Source organism: Drosophila kikkawai, chromosome 2R (genome assembly GCF_030179895.1).
Source record: "Drosophila kikkawai strain 14028-0561.14 chromosome 2R, DkikHiC1v2, whole genome shotgun sequence".
NCBI classification, from domain to species: Eukaryota; Metazoa; Arthropoda; class Insecta; order Diptera; family Drosophilidae; genus Drosophila; species Drosophila kikkawai.
In genome coordinates this window covers 23,306,224-23,323,334 of record NC_091729.1, presented here as the reverse complement: position 1 = coordinate 23,323,334, position 17,111 = coordinate 23,306,224, and the positions used below count along the sequence as shown (strand labels likewise).

Below are 17,111 nucleotides of genomic sequence, written 5' to 3'. Positions count from 1 at the left end.
ATTCTGTTTTTGGTTTCGCTCGCTGCGATGCTAAACTTCGCTTTATATTGTTCTTATATTTTGATTTATACGCACTCGAACGTGCCGGAATGTCGTCCTCTCGCTCTCTTCCTCGAAAAAAAAAGAAAATAAAGGAAAAAAACTGAAGATCGGTTGTAATGTCTGCTTTTGTCTCTCAATTAAATACTTTGAAATGGCTGTCGCACAAAACAAATAAACTAAGGATTTTAGATATACAAAAGAATAATTCAATGCCAAGCAGGAAGTCTGATTGAGGAGGAGTGATTGTTTTGATTAAGACCGCTGATTGATGGGGCCGCTCCTTATTCGGGGTTGGGTAAAAAGAAATCCTTCAAGCTGTAATCTTTGTTCAAAGTTCGAACGATTGCATTAAGAGAGGGATTTATTAGAAGGAACATTTCTTGATTTCTTGGATAAAACACAAGTTAATTAGCTGCTTAATATCTTAATTTTCTATATATTAAAATATATAAACAATATTTTATATTATCTTATTTAATTTGTAATTTTATTAACCCTTTTAAATAATATTTTCTTTCAAAAAGAGACCTCTCAACGCTTTCTAGGTTACTATGTGATCCTGTTTAAGTCGTAAATAAAATATTGACTATTTAACGATCCTTTACTTAGCTTTAACAGTTCCTTTGTAGTCTTTACTATCAACTAGCAGGCTATATAATTGCAATTTACAGGAAAGCGGACAACTTATTAGCGAGAATCCAACGCACCTAGCAAATAAACTTACTTTTAAGTATACTTGTCCCGTTGCACCGCCACTCATATATTACTTTTGAGTTTAATGAATGATAAATAAAGTTGTCCGCCGACCTTGACTCCTCGCAGGCCATCTTTTGTCTGGATCTTGTCCGAAACAGACACAGTAGGGTACGTGTTGTGGTCGTAGGACACACCCTGATGATGCATCACCCATAGCACCCATATGGCATATGGGTTAACCCTTTGACAATGCACATGCGATGGTTCATATTTCGTCTGCCTGACTATCCCGGGTCTTCTTGGAAATCTCTTGAGTAACGCTATCACCCAAAAATACAATTTAATAAATACAAAAGCACCAGGCCAGACCACAGCCAGCTGAGGCTAAGCAAACGTGCAATGCAAATGAATAAACCGAATGAAGAAAACCGAAATAATATTATTTTCACTAAAGTGCCTCTGCCCGCTGAGTCATCATTAGTATCATCATCATCATCATCGCAGAGTCTGCTCTCTGTGGATCATCCCTGCCTAGCCCTGCAGACACTGGCATTTGATTTCAATTAGCACAAACATTGGACTGGAAGAAACTTCTGACGGAGGAGTGTCACGCCGACAAGCTATTCCGATTCCGATGCCGATTCTCAAAACAGATGTCCATGTCCATGTCACTGCTGACCCTCTCGGCCGGCCGGGGCTGTCTGTCATTCAGCAGTCGATAAAAATCCAATAAAAAGGCAACATTTCTAATTTGCATTCTACATATGTGTTGTACTATATAGAAGCTGCATTCCAACTAGGGCGACGCGAATGAGGGGTGTCGGGGGAGTGCTCTTCCCTGGACGGGAATATATACTATAAACCATTTAATTGAGAAATATAAATGCTTCTGGGAAGCTGCTGCTGTGAGCTCAAGGCTAGCGTAAGAAATGTTTCAATGTACTAAGAATTATTTTAGGTTTCCCAAGAATTTATTTTAATTATATATATTTTGAGGAAGTTTATTATACCCTTGCAGGTAACAATTTAAATATATCATAGCTAAGCCAAAAATGCATTAATTTCGATTCGGAAAGCAGTTTTGTGTTAGTTTTCATTAATTTAAAAAAACTGCATACCAAATTTAAAATTTTAAGAAATCAAAATTTTCGGTCATTTTTGACAATTTTAATGAGGTAACCCCTTATCAAATTTCGCAAAAATGGCCAAAAAATCGATTTCTTCCTAACATGTCTAGAAAGATTCGCATGTTAATGCTGATCAAGAATATATATGGTTTATGGGGTCGGAAATGATTCCTTGACTTAGAAAAATATTATTTTGTATTATAAAATCGGATTTTTTATATTAGAAAACTTCTTGATATTTTTTTAAAATTAAAAATATCATAACTCGGCCAAAAGAACATTAATATTAAATCGGAAAACTGCTCTGTGCAAGATTTTCTACAGTTAATAAATCTGCATACTTCATTTAAAAATTTTGAAAATTCAATTTTTTATCAAAATCAAAAATTTTAATGATGTAACCCCTTAAAAAATTTTGCAAAAATGGCCAAAAAATCGATTTCTTCCGGACATATCTAGAAAGATTCCCCTGTTGATGCTGATCAAGAATATATATACTTTATAGGGTCGGAAACGTCTCCTTCACTGCGTTGCAAACTTCTGACTGAAATTATAATACCCTGCAAGGGTATAAAAAAGAAGTCTTGATTCATATACCCTTTCTGTCTGTTGTAAGAACGAAATTTATTGTTAATGATAGCTAGGCCAAACGTTTGATAGTTAATAAATGGTTAATAAATCTGCATTGCAAATTTAACTTTAAAAATTACAAACAAACCCCTTATAAAATTAATAAATTATCTAAGCAAGCTTGTACTACCTTACTCACCTTGAAAGATCCACCCTAAATCGAAGGCCTATTACCATAGAGAAGACCTGCACACGCTCAGCAGTCACTTTATGACTTTTCGCTATAAAATTAATAATTTTGTTTTGTTGATTTATCAGCATGGCGAACACGTTCACACGAGGGCAACAACCGCGCCTGCGCAGAGAGCTTTAGCCGCAGAAATCCACAAAAATAAAAACGAACAAAAATACAGCGAAAAAAAAGTGCTTGTAAAATGTCAAAATATTGTTGACCAAAATGCCCAGGGTCCAGTGCAAGCCCAGGTGCTGTCCAATTACCAAAACAAAGAATTGCCCAACGGCAAACATAAACACGTGAATTGTCTGGCTATTTGCATTTGTCAAATAAAAATCTGAAATGTAAAAATTCAACAAAATATTCCAAATGCAGCAGCAGGAGCTCTTTTGTTTTTGTTGGTTTTTTTTAAACTTTTTTTTGAACCCGAGTTAGGTGAACTTTTTGGGCTTTGAAATGCAAAAGAGCAAACTCCCGACAAGTGGAATAATGAAGAGAGTTCAAGAAACTTGCTGGAATATATATTTTACTGGCACCTTGTTTATCCAAAAACTTTAAATTGCCTTTTGCTTTCCTTTGTGATGCTGGGCTGTGCCCTTGGGCCATAACTTTCATTTCGTTTCGCATCGATTCGTGTCCTTTTCCTGGTTCAATGGAATCTCGATATTTATTTTGGCTATATTTCATTTAATTGCGTATACGCAGCGTTTAAGCCAGCAAAAACAACGAAAAAATTGCCATCATAATTCCGACTCTCTTCACTTTGGAGTCGCTGCACGTCCGCTATGCCGCATCACGTATTAATGAGTACTTTCCTTCCTCACCTCGCCCACACGCCCACGCCCACACTGCCGCACACACCCACACCCACTCTGGCGGAATCCTTGGGACTGGAATAATAATAATAATACTTATTGCACTCAGGTCGCCCGTGTAGACAAACAGTTATGGCATTTAATGGCAAAGGAAAACATGAATCCGCGCAGCCAGTCATAATTTCTGTTCTGTTCTGTTCTGTTCGTCTTTGTTTTCTCGGCAGCCCAAGAAAAGCAATCATGAGGAGGCAACGAAGGCCACTTGGGAGACTGGGACTGCCTCCTCATCCGCAGAGTAGCCCCCGGGGCAAACACTTCAGTTTATATTCATTGCAAAGCTGAATTGTTTATTGCACTCGATGAAAACCGCTTGATTAAATGCACCTGGATTGTCACTTCCGTCCGCGAAGTACTTCCTCTGCGTTTGACTCCTCTGCCTTTGACTCCTCCACCTCAGTAGCCAAAGAAGTTGAAGCCGCAGAGCAGCTTGTCCGGCCGGCGAATCCTCAGAATGCCAAACTGAAACACTGACATGTCATCGTCCTCCGCCATATTCATGTCCAAAGCCATCAGCTTCTCGGCGGCCAGGGGATGCCAGGAGCCGAAGGTGCAGGCGGAGTTCATCTGGTTGAAAAATGGAATGTCAAGAGAAAGAGGAGGCAATGGTTTATGGATTACCGTTTACCTCTTTGCTGTAGTAGTGACAGCGTCCATTGAGCCGTGTGGACGGAACATACTCCACGAAGTCCACCTGCGGACAGTGGGGCAGTAGTAAAGCCAATCCTGCAACAGGAGTAAAAACGAAATATTTAAGACAAAATAAAGTATTAAGGCAACTCAGATCTCACCTATAAACCCGGAACTGGGAGGATTCCGGCTGATTGGTCGATTTCCGGCAAACATTTGCAAACTCTGCCAGAGTCGCCACACGGAATGCGGATCAATGAGAAAGGCCCGCGACTTGGGATAGCGACGCCTATATATCTCATAATTGGTAAACAGATCGTAGTCCGCACTGGTCAGCCAATCCTCCAGGGTGCCATTGTACTTGCCCGGATCCCAGGCGGCGATTGTTACATTCCGGAAGATGGGGGCATGGGTGAAATCGAACTCGGGCTTGGTGACCACCTAGAAAACTGCAGTGCTTAGCAAATGCAATCGAAAGTGCGGAACTGCGTGCAAAATCTACTTGGGAATTCACCACACGAATTGTGGTTTTGCTGCCAACATCCACCTCGTGTCCTTGCGTTGGCGCGTGATTGAATCTCATCACAATGTCGTGCGTGTCTGGGAGCAGGGCAGAGAGCGAAATAAAAGCAGAAAAATTATAAATAAACGGAATTAGAGTAGACGAGTAAATCAAATTGTTCATGAGCGCGTTCTCTTCCGACTAATTGTGCATGCAGGCTGCAGTTTTTGCAGTCTTGCTGCCTCGATTGCAGTTCGTAATGTACAAATAAATAAAACAAAATGGGTTTCAGGGATGTCCTTAATAAAAATGGGTACTTGGAGGGGTTTAAGAAAGAGCTTAATAAGTAGTGTAAAGACATAAAACTAAGGAATAATATTGTCAATTTACTAAAAAAAAAGAATTAAGCATTGTGACTTTCCACATTATATAAAGTATCTCTATTAAGTTATTCCCCTACCTATAAATCGACCCAGTTTAGAACCTGCCAGGGATCCTGCACTGGACACAATAGCACAGGTCTTGATATCCTTGATATTGCGAAAGAGTTTCTGTCGTGGAAAAAGTCTCCCAAAGGGCAGCTTATTAAAAGGAGGATCCTTTCGGCGCAGGACCCTCACGCCCGCCTCCATTACCAGACATGTAGAGGGATAGTACTGCTCTTCGAAGCTGTCCCCAAACACCGGCTTGTAGTCCACATTATAGTGATTCGCCTGCGACTCGTTGACCGACTCAATCATGGCCTTCTCGAAGGTCTGCACAATGCGCTGCCGGAACTGCTGGGTCTTGTTGTGGCACAGCTCCGAGTTCTTGTCATGGCAGAGGTACAGCTTTGGGCTCAGCGTGAGCTTGGTGTTCTTGGAGACCTTCAGCCGTGGATGCGGGGCCAACTTGGAGGAGTTTATGGCTGGATTCTCGCGGCTCTCCACAATGAACTTCTCGTTGGGATTCCAGCGAACATGGAAGACGCTGCGTGGCTTGCGATTGCTGTAAATAGTTTCATTTCCGCTTCCTGTGAAGAAGTCATTTGCGCCGACGCTCTTGTACAATCTGAAAAGGGGTTTCTAAGATAATACGCACCGTTATCCCCCTCGTGAAAATTCACCTCGGGTTCGTGTCCCCGCTGAGCTTTCGCCTCGCCGAGCTGCTCGCTTTGAATTATTAATGCGGCGCCGAGGAGGAGGCTGATGATGAGTGCCGCCTGACACTGACCTGGCAATGCGCGTTTCACTTGTCTCATTTTCCACACATAATACGCTATTTGAACGGGGTTGGGGGAGGTCCTCAATAAATATTTAAATGAGGCAAAGATTCAAGTCTGACAGAAGTCATTTGTATGAAACATTCACTCAGAATCGCAAACTTATCACTTTGTTGGGTTATTTTGGAATTTCTTGGAATATATTTTACATCTTAGTAAATATTGCTTGGGTTTTTATTAAGAAATATGATTGATTTAACTAAAATAATATATTTTTTTAGGTTATTTAGTAATATATGCATTAAACACTGATATTAAATTACTTATAAATAGTAGGGTTTTTAATACCTTTAAAAATGAGTCTAAAAGTATGCAATTACAAATTGTTGGTGTAAATCAATTCTTTCTACAATTGCATACTTTTGGACACCTTATTAAGGGTTTTAAGAAGATCCATGATTTATTATTTCCAGTTATTATAGTTTAAACATAAATAAAATAGCACAAATAATTATATCTACTTGTTTGTAACAGTATAAATATCCCACAAATTTTGAGCTCATTCCTGATCAATTCTACACCATATTAAAATACCCTTTAACCTTAACCATCCATATTAAGTAACAAAATAATCGGGCCACCTGTCAACTATAATTTAAAAAGTTCGCCAAGCATTCGGCCACCCAAAATCCAGCTCCCAGCAATTACGTTCCAAACTATTCCATATAATTGAGTTTCAAACTATTTATTTTGTTTTTGGGGGAAATTTCCAACTCATTTGCCATGCCAGTCTCAATTAGCATTGACCTTTTTCCCTTATTCACGGACCTGAGTACGAATCCGTGTCGCTGTCAATTCGCATAAAGTTATAAACTTTTCATGCCGTATAAAACGATTTGGAAGCATTTGCAATTAAAGTTTCCATTGTGATGGCGCCAAAATTTATGCAAAAATAGCCGCAAAAAGCGCCTGAATAAATAGCCCAAAACGTACGAACACACAATTTGACCGTTGTCGCACAACTCGTTAACGCTGGGCAAATATTTAGCCACCACACACACACACACCAAAATGGACTCGGAAAACAAAAACAGTTACCCCGACCGCCAAAAAGTGCGTCTGCTAAAGAAACGCACGCGAGAAAATCACCGGAATACTACGACGACGGCTTGTGAATATTTTCCGGGGCCCGCATCCGCAGCTCGAACTTTCCCTTTCGCCAGCCGAAACGTATCTGAAGCCCAAAAACCTGGCTAAAGCCGACCGATGTAGGAGCCAGCAGCGGCAGCAGAAGCAGCAGCTTCGGCAATGGCGGCATCCCGATTGCCTTGCTGCCATTCAGCCGTTCGTCCTTTCGTCCTTTGCGCCTCGTTTTCCTTTTGGCTGCGCGTAATTAGAGTGTGTGTGCCGTTGTTGTGGTGGCTGCGGATGTTGGCGCTGTTACTGCCGCTAAGCACCTGCTCGAAAAGTGAAAGTTATATAATACAATGTCGTCGGATCCAACCCAAGCCAAGCCAGGCCAGGAAGGCACTTTAAACGCAAGTGCGTGCGAGGTTTCCACACATGCCAGGAGGGCTTTGCTAGTAGTTTCCCTCGGTTTTGATTGCAGGCACTTTGCCGGCTCCCGCATCTGGGAAATCAAGATTTTCCGCGAGAACTCCCCTGGCGTGCATAATTATATTGGCTGTAGCTTTGGCGATATTATTTAATTGAATTCAGCCAGGCAGTTCCCTTCTAGCTTGAGCTTTGTGCAAACAAAAGGGGAGGCCTTAAAGACCTAAAGTCGGGTATAAATAATTTATGACAAAATCTAGACTAACGAAAGCCAAAGAATTGATTTAGTTTTAGAAAAAAATGGTTTAAATTTCTTACAAAATTTTAAATAATAACAAAAAAGCAGCTAGAAGAATTCTCCGAGTGTATTTCTGTTTTAAAAATATTAAAGCTTACTTTTAGGCTTTCCCTGAAATGATTTCAAATCTCTTGACAGCAAAAAGTGCTAGTATAATGGCTTCTAGAGGGAAAATAATTTTTTTTAGTTGGAAAAATCTACCCTAAAATTCAACTAGCTAAGCCAGACAACAACCTAATGAATTTATGGGTAAATATATTGTTATTTTTATCCCGTTCTGTTCCTGCTTTTCCCCTGGGAGTTCCTAATTATTTTGTTTGCTGGATGTTTTTCCCCCTTGTTTCCCTCGTTTTTTATTCCCATTTTTCTCCAGCATCCATAAAGCAGCTTTGTTGGAGGACCAAACCCATGGGACTTGACACGTGTCATCGGCGGGCGGTGGTGTCCGGGATTATCCGCCATCCCAGTCAGAGGAAGTCAAAGGCATTTTCTCGTATATATATATATTTGTTTTGTTTGTTTTTTGTTTTTTTTTTTGTTTGCTTTTTCGGTTTGAACAATAATTATTATTTTTGTAATCATTTATTATTCATCGTCATAATCATAATAATTTTTCTATACAAATACATTCAATAACAACAATTTATTTTTTATTATTTTCGATTTTTTTTCCGTTTTTGGTATTACGTTTACGTCATTGTTTAATTATTTTACAATTACCATAATTATGCCAGTTGCCATTATTATTACATAGTATTACTATTTTCCATCTTCGTTCTCGTCTTTGAAAATCTTTTTTTCATTACTTTAGATAGTTTTGGCTGGGGGAATTTACTTTCTTTTCGTTTTTGTTTCTCATTTTTTTTTTTTTTAGATTTTAGCTTAAGGACTATGAAATTTCGTTTTTTCCGTGTTCTATTTTTGGATTTTTTATCGTTTTTTTTTATAATTTGTTGATTTTCTAGGTTTTCTTTTGTTTTTTCTCTTAAGTTTGTATTTTTTGTTTGGTTTTAAATAACAAGTACAGAAGATTTCAGTTTAGTTTTGTTTTTCGGTTTTAAAGTTTTTAGCTGTCTCATGTGGGATTTTAGATTTTACGTTTTTGTTTATTTGTTTTTATATCAGTTTCCACTAAATTACTGTTATCTGGAAGAGGGGGGGCTTGTGTCACTGTAAATTTCGAGTTTTTCACTAGGCAAACACTTCTATGGTTTTCACTGGGTTTTCAATTTTACGGAGACATTTTTGTTTCGGTTGTTTGTTTTGCTTGTTGTGACTTTCCTTTAAATTAATCTATGTTTTCGTTTAATTAAATTAAATTTGACTTGACGCTATGAATTTCATTTATATTATTACTTTACTTTTCGCCATTGTTTCTGGTTTCTGTGCTCGCTTGCATGATATCAAATACAACACATTTTAACGTTTCATTTTTGGTTTTTATTTTTTTTATTATTTTTATACTTTTGGTTTTTGTCCTGGCACACAATTATGTAATTTCATTTTTGGCCTAAAAAGAATTTTGTGTCTCCAATTTCGGTTTTTGCTTTTTAAAAATCTCTTTCATTGTTTTTTTTTTTACATATTTTGAATAGTTTTTTGGTTTTTGTAAAAAATAATTGTGTAGCGCACGCTGCAGCGGAGCTATTCGTTTCGTCGACTGATCTTTTGTTTATGTTTTTTGGTTGTGTGGCAGCGGCTAATCAATTACAAAAATTATTGTATAATTCGTGCTAATTGGTTATTGATTCGGATTTGGAATTTGAGTGTGTGTGTGTGTGTATGCGTGTGGATCGCATGAGATGGCTTCAATGCAGTAATGTCGTCTTTGTCTACTGTAAAGTAATGCCCAATCGATGGATCAGATCTGGTGCTATGATTTTTACCCACATTACGTACACAATTCAACTAGTTTTTCTCTAAGCGCACTGGGGGGGGACCAGGGGACCAGGAGATGATCCTGCCTCGCCTTCCGTTGTGCGTCGTCCAACGCCTAAAATTTATTTCGTACATACGCTAAATGCCCCCGGGGTATACGGAGTTCTCGGGGGCCGGACTTGGGGGATCGTACCGGGAATGCCCTATTGCCCGCCCACCGCCTTCGTCTCCGCCTCCGTCGCCGGCCTCTACTCCAGTTCCATCTCTATTTATTGTTTACATTTAAATAAATTAACATTTAATTTATTATTATTTAGGCATCTATTCATGTTAACTATATTATATATATCAAAAAGTTTTACAAAAGTACACAATAATTCATAACAATTTGCATTCTATATGCGCGCAATTTGTGCCAGCGGCTCTCTGTCTGTCTGTCTCATTCTGTTCCTTTACTGTTACTTGCTCTCCATTTCCCCGTTTCCGTTTCCGTTTCCGTTCCGCTTCCGTTTCGTACTGCCATTGAAATGTTTTGATAACGGTTTCGTAGCCACCCCCGCCCTCCTACCGCTCGTGCTTGCTTTTGTTTTTCTTTTTTTTTTTTGTTTGGTTTTTGCTTAGAAAATGTCTTGCATTCGCCTCAAAATGTACATACAGTTACCACCCCGTCGACGAGCCGAGATAAATGAAAAGTTGTTCGGCCACGTAAACCCCATACATATACTTTGCATATACATATATGTACTTTATATGGAAAGAGTACCGTAATTAGCGGAAACTTTGGGGCGAATGAATCATAAAGTTGCAAAAGAAGTCTAGGAAGAAATAATCGTAGAATATGGATCTTTTTGGTAATCATGAAAATGATATATAGTCGAGTTGAATTGTTCATACGTTATCTGTATTTACAATGATTTATTGATATGGGGGGGGGGGCTAATAAAACACAGAGAGAGAAAGAAAGATATAGAAAGAGATTTTTAGAGAGATAGTGATAGATGTGGAGGGTTGTTCGCTGTGAAGGCTCCTGCTGCTGCTGCTGCTGCTCTGGTTCGCTATATCTTTTACGTTTCTACTACAACATCTAACAAAATCCATACCATCGTATCGGCATCGTATTCCTATATCTCCTCCTAAAGTAATTTCGTCAGTTTCTAATGCAAAAATTCTCCCAGAAGTTCATTTCGGAAAAGCATTCCCCTAATAGACTTAAAAACTTGGTAACTCTGACACTGCCTGCAGTGGGTTAAACCGTTCGATAAATGGGTCTCAGAGAAGAAGAAATCGAACCAAACATATTTCCCGGAAACATAGGAAAGTACCAAAGAAGTGTGAGGATGTGACAGGTGGACAGGTGGACAGGTGGACAGGTGGTGTGATTCGGTGAAGAACTTAGAATCGTTAGGAGTGCTCAAAGAATGCGTCTCTATATCTGAGTGAGAGTGTGTGTGGGCGAGTGTGCTCTATCAGAGATTCTCTCAAATTGTTTAGTACTTACGTTAATAGTTAATTAGTTAATACCAAATACGACTAATTATTTGAATATTTCTTAATAATATACGCTTTTGGTTTTCCTCTTTTTCGGTTGTTTTTCTCTTATGCATTTCCTCTCTGTTTTGGGGGTTTTCATTTGGGGTTTTTTCTGTTTGTTTCTCATAGGTTTCTCGTTTTTGCTGCAAGTTATGTACGATAAGTTGTTAAGACAATATATATTATATAAATATATATATTTCATATATATAATTAATATATATATATATGCTACATAGGGTTCACTTTATTACAAAAAGTATTATTATTCATTGTTAGTATTTATATAGTAGGCATATTGTTGTTGTTGTTGTTGTTCTCCTCCCACCGATCGCTACCTTATTTGCTGTTTACGTTGCACATTGTTGTTGACTATATCTATCGTACATACATATATCCGTACATACATATGTAGGCTGTAATGTGGTAATGCTTCCGTTTGTTACCCGAATCCGAATTTCTCTATGGAGTCCCCTTTTCTCGCAATGGCGGTCGATGAATCTTAAAGATACGTTTTTTACTGTGCGCTTTATATACTCTTCTTCTCGTTTTGTTTTTCCATTTTGGCTCTTTTTTTCTTTACTTGGATTATACAAATTGTTATGTTTTCATTTCCGTATTCCCTTCCCTTGTTCTGTTTTTATTTTGTAACTAAATAAAGACATTTTTAGACACTTTAGCGGTTCTCCATTGCCGTTAATTGTTTTAATTGTTAATTAAATCGCTCCCTCATTCTCGACTATGCTAATTCCCAATACATAATCGCCTATGTGTCGGTTTTAAGTTTAAACTAATTTAAGTAAAGTTCACGTTTCGCATTTTACTTGTTTTGTTTTTGTTTTTTTTTTTTTTTGAAAGGTGGTTGATACGCGGCCTCTGACAAATTGTTTATGTTTTTTCCCCCCTTTTCCCTGCAGCACTTGAGCCTGCCTTGGGGGTTTTCCCTTCCTTCATTTCCGCAGTTTTCAAAATTTTCCTTTAGTCTAGTAAATTTGGATTCTTAATTTTCCTTCAGTTATTTGTTTTTTTTTTTTTTTAGCTAACCTAAACTTTTCGTATTTTTGCTCGCCAGTAATTAAATTAATAACTATTTATATTTTCCTTCGGTTTCCCCAGCTTTGTTTTTTTTTTTGTTATACTTTAGTTGTATGCGTTTTGTTAAATCTTTTTGGTTTTATGTTTTCTTTTTTTGTTTCCTTTTTTGGTATTTCCGTTATCGTTTATCTAAAAAACCTATTCTTGTGGCAGTTGCTTTTTGTTTAATTAAATATTCATATTCTTTGTTCTAGTTGTAATAAAATATGCTATTTTGGTTTTGTTTCAATAGAGATTTATAATTAATTCATGCTTGTTTTTATTTCATTGGAAAGAGGACCATAAATATTTAATTGGTTTCTGTTTTGCGTGTCATTTAATTCGCATTTCCATGGATTTATGTGTTACTGTGTCTGTCTGTTTCGTATTTTCCATATCCTTTTCCTTCCTGCCATCATACATATATGCCACATCTATTATGCATTCTGATTTAGCTATTATATAAGTATTTGGTTTTTGGCTTATGGTTTTCTTTTTCTGTTTTGGTTTTTGTTAATGTTTTTTGTTTTTGTTTCGGTTTTGGTTTCGGTTCGCTAAAGAGAGAGAGAGAGAGAGAGAGAGGGTGAGTACGAGTACGTCGTCATTGTTCCGTCCACCGGGTGTAGGTGGCCGCATACCGCTCGCAGGCACTATAAGGCGCCGCTGCTCAGGCAGCGCCACCATCTCCGCCACCAATCGTTTATGTTGTAGTTGAAGTAGTAGAAGTAGCGATAGTTCCTAGTCCTAATGCACCCGCCCTCCTCCACCCTCACTCGCACCCTCACTCGCACCGCACTCGGCCGGGCGTCCCCCTCCCCGCCGTAGTTGGTCAGGCCTTTGAACTTGCTCCTGCTGCTGAAGTATCGCACTTTCCTGCACGTCATCTTATACGTATACGACCAGGACCAGCTGCGGGCGGCTGCCACGGAGAGTCCCGGGGCGCACTTCAGCGGCTTGGCCTTGGGCTTGACCGGCTGCTGGTGGCTCCTGATCCCACTCCTGACCAGCTCCTGCTCGTGACAGTTGGCCTCACAGGCCACCGCCTGGCGACCGCGACCCGTGCCCGTCGCCACCCTGCTGCCGTGTCCACCGACCATCGCGCTCCACTGACAGCTCCAGCGCTGCCGCGCCGCTCCACAGCTGCTGAGCAGGCCGAGCAGGGCGCTCAGCCAGACCAGCAGCTGAGTGGGCGGGGCCGCCACAGCCTCCGTGCCGGAGGCATAGTACGGTATCGTACAGCGACTGGAAACGGAGGGCACGGCGGCACAGTCGCCGGAAAGCGGCGCCTGCGGCATGTCACCCTCCTCGTCATAGTAAAAGACTCCGTCGTGGCGTGCATAGTACGGCAGGCGATCGAGCAGGGTCTGCATGGCATCCGGATCCCCGCCGGTTCGACTCACGTTCCTTAAGGCCAGAGCCACGCTCTTGGCCCGGGCATGCTCGCCGGGATGCGAGCTCAGCGAGAGCGTGATGTTGTGTACGCGGCGGGTGGAGTTGGTAGCAGTGGAAGCATCCTCCTCCGACATCGTTGGAGCGGTGAACTCATGGCACACAGTGCAGATACCGGACAAGGGACCATTGCAGTAGCTGTAGCAGCAATCGTTGGGGCCGTAGCTCGACTTTTCCAGCTGCGCCCCTGTCTCGGGTATGTTTTGATCTAACGGAGGGAATAAAGATATGGTTTAGGTATAGGTAAAGATATGTATTTCGAAGGGACACTCACCTAGGCAGAGAAATGTCGGCTCGCCGGCATATTGGGTGGGCAGCGCGGGAGCGCGATCGGCGGGCAGCAGGTAGGGGCACTTTTGTTCCACGGTTTGGCAGACGCTCAGGCAGGGCCGGATACGGCGGCGCTTACGGAACTCCTCCTTGCGTGTTGATCTGAAGGTAGAGAGGGATAATGTTTTGAATATATACTTTAATTTTAATTCAATTTAATTTAAAAACAATATTTAAAGCCCACATGAAATACTTCATCTTAGAAGTCTCCAATTTAATTTAAATGTAATTCCCAAATTAAAACTCAAATACACCCACCTCTTGTGTAGTTTTGATATCACTGGATCCGTGGCTCTGGGATCCGAATTATTGGCAGTCGATATGAAATTATTGGATTGTTGTTCGGCCTCAGCCTCCTCGGACTCCGCCTGCGCCTCCGCCTCCGTCTCTGGTTCTGGTTCATTGCCGTCATCCATGGCCACTCCCAGGATCTCCTCCTCTCCCTGGTGGCGAGAGTTAGACAGGCCAACAACATCGTAGAATGTCTGGGCCAGGTCCCTGCCAATCGCATCCTCCACACTGTTACTGCTGCTCCTGCTACTGCTGCTGCTGCGGCGGTCATTGTCCTGGCCCGCGTTTGCCTTTGCTCTCGCGTTCGAGCTCTTGTCATGCTTCTGATTAATCTGACGCTCGTTCATGTTATTGCCGTTATTTGATTTATTGTTATTGCTGATTAATTTCAGAGATTTATGCTTGATTCCATTCGCCTCCGTCGCCGTTGACGCCACCTCGCCCCTCGCTGCACTTCTCGCCGAGCGTTTGCTCTTGCCCGCGGAGGATGCTGCTCCCGCTCCTGCACCCGTTGCTGGCGCAACGTCCTTTGGCTCGGCAAAGTATGGCACTAGTGTACTGCAGACCCAGCGACGATATGCTTCCTGCAAAACAAGCAATTGAAAATGGTCATCAATAATGAAAGTCCCTGGGCCACATTTAAATTATTTCGATCTGAAATGGGTTCTCTTTGTGTGCTGTGAGAATTTAATTGAAATTATTGAATTACGGCCCAATTAGGCATTCAAGAGCGGCATGTATTATGTATGCAGGGATATCTCTTTATATATTATTGAGTAGTCTCTTGATACAAGTCCCCATTCGGCAGGCCTCTTAAATATATTATAATTTGGTTTCAACAATAAACTGTTATGGTAGGAATTCTCTTGCCCAAAAATAGCAATGGGAAAGTACAAATAGAATGTAAGAAGGGAAACTAAGTTTGAAGCTACTGAACTTTAAAATCTCTTTAAAAGATGCCTAAGAATATGCAAACTATTTTCACAGCAAACACTGCATACTTTTAGAGAGTTTTTCAAATGCTTTTTAATCTCCAAATACCTGCAATATCAATGCATAGTTTTTTTTTATACCCAGAATGCATTCCCTTTTGCTGACTTATTAACTTTTTGGAAAGACCCACACACACACATGACACGAAATTGCCAATGAAAAGAGTTTTATGTTATTTTTTTTTAGGAAATCTGCTGAATCAATTGCAGCTGCCTGCAATTTATATATATATAAACTTTGCGTTTGTATAAACACCCCTGGAAATTCCCATAGAATGCACACACTCTTCATATTAATTTCGAATCCACCTATCTATCAGTTCATCCATATTTTCCTACCCCCCGCCCTTGTGTCCAAAAGCTTTTCCATTTGCCAGCAAATTTGTTGCCAGGTAGGGAAAATATTTTTGCTTATTCTTTGCCACTGTTGGTTTTTACTGTTTGCTGTTTGTTGCCTGCCACTGTGCCGCCACCACCCTTGTTGTGATTTTCTATTCTGTCAGAACTATTGCCAGTAGTTTTTTGGAATTTCCTGCCCATCCTGGTCCCCTCTGGGCCATAACTGTTGGTCAAAGGCAAATACCAAACAACCAAACTCCACGCTGGCCTGTTGAGAATTTTTGGTTCAGGTGAAATTTTTGCTATTTGCCAACATTTCTGTGGCTATCAATGTGTCTGCACAGCCATTACATTTGCCAGCCAGAACGGAAAAGGGAATTTCAGTTTCAGTTTTCATTGGGGGAATGCGGCAAAAACAAAAATTCAGACAAAAGTCATTGGATTTTTGTTTTATATGTATATTTTATATATGCATTGGAATGTACATTTGTATGGACATTTTTCGGAGACAGTGGCAGGCAAAGGAGCAGAAAATCGGCTCAATATTTATTCAGACCCTTGATTGCCTCAAGTTAAAGTGCATTGATTGTTTAAATCAATTATCAAATTTGGAGCACCACATACACTTGCATTTACATACTATTTAGTAAAACAAAGCACAAAGCTGTTGGTTAGGGTCGAGTGCAAACACAACACTAATTGAATTAACCTCTCCTCGACTCTTGCTCTCCTGGTTTTCAAGCTCCTAATCACGCCCTGGCCTAATAACCGCAAAATCGTGAACCGCATTCATAAATCACGCATACGCACCGTTGCCCTGCGGCCAACTGCATCTGGCAAGGCTAATTGTTTGTGTTGGCCACCGCTGATGATGGTGGTGGTGCTGCTGCTGGTGCTGCTGTCACTGCTGGTGACGGTGTTTGCGGCTGGAAAAACCCAACATTCTGCCACGGTGACAACATGTGGCTTCCATCTGAGGTGGCGCAACGCGCACTCACCATTTGTGAGTTGGCTAAATCGCAGCAAAGCAAATTTAATAATCCGTAGAGAGCCAAGTGAAATTGCTAAAACATTTGTGAGTAGTTCATCAAGAACTATACTCATTTTGTTTTGGCCATGAAAGACAACGACCCCATAAACTCGTCGAGTGTCTGACATTAAACCGCAGATACATACACGAATATATACACGAATGGGTACACTGAGAAAAGTAAAATAAATTTAATCAAACCTGCTTAATTAAACTGTTTTTATAGAGTCTTTAAATATTTATAAATATTTAAACTGTTAATTATATATTTCATTTAAAGATGAAACTCTTTAATTCTTAATCTTAACATACAAAATAATATAAATCTGTTTTTCCTTGTGCATATATATACCATATATCTTGAAACATACCCGCTATGGCTGTTGCCTTGGTTACTTTGAGAGTGGCTGCCCCGCGTGGGCGGGTACGTCATCGCATCTTCACCTTCTCTATACCCCAGCTCGCTAAATT

At 40.3% G+C, this 17,111-nt stretch overlaps 2 protein-coding genes across 2 annotated transcripts in view; both read right to left on the bottom strand.

Annotated features, from left to right (window-relative positions):
- Positions 1 to 3,846: 3,846 nt before the first annotated feature.
- Positions 3,847 to 7,089, bottom strand: SiaT (beta-galactoside-a-2,6-sialyltransferase). The gene is made up of 7 exons (XM_017168936.3): positions 6,943 to 7,089; positions 5,755 to 5,931; positions 5,135 to 5,686; positions 4,675 to 4,772; positions 4,334 to 4,613; positions 4,171 to 4,268; positions 3,847 to 4,109 (listed from the first exon to the last, which is right to left on the bottom strand). The coding sequence occupies exons 2-7, from the start codon at positions 5,912 to 5,914 to the stop codon at positions 3,939 to 3,941; spliced, it is 1,359 nt and encodes a 452-aa protein (XP_017024425.1). The 5' UTR covers positions 5,915 to 5,931; positions 6,943 to 7,089; the 3' UTR covers positions 3,847 to 3,938.
- A 1,087-nt stretch (positions 7,090 to 8,176) lies between these two features.
- Mid1 overlaps positions 8,177 to 17,111 on the bottom strand; it is a 35,939-nt gene continuing 27,004 nt past the window's right edge. The window contains exons 3-5 of the mRNA XM_017169350.3: positions 14,247 to 14,863; positions 13,933 to 14,090; positions 8,177 to 13,866 (exon numbers count right to left, since the gene is read on the bottom strand). Of these exons, the coding sequence (XP_017024839.1) occupies positions 12,860 to 13,866; positions 13,933 to 14,090; positions 14,247 to 14,863 (1,782 nt within the window). The 3' untranslated portion in view covers positions 8,177 to 12,859. The remainder of the gene's footprint in view (positions 13,867 to 13,932; positions 14,091 to 14,246; positions 14,864 to 17,111) is intronic.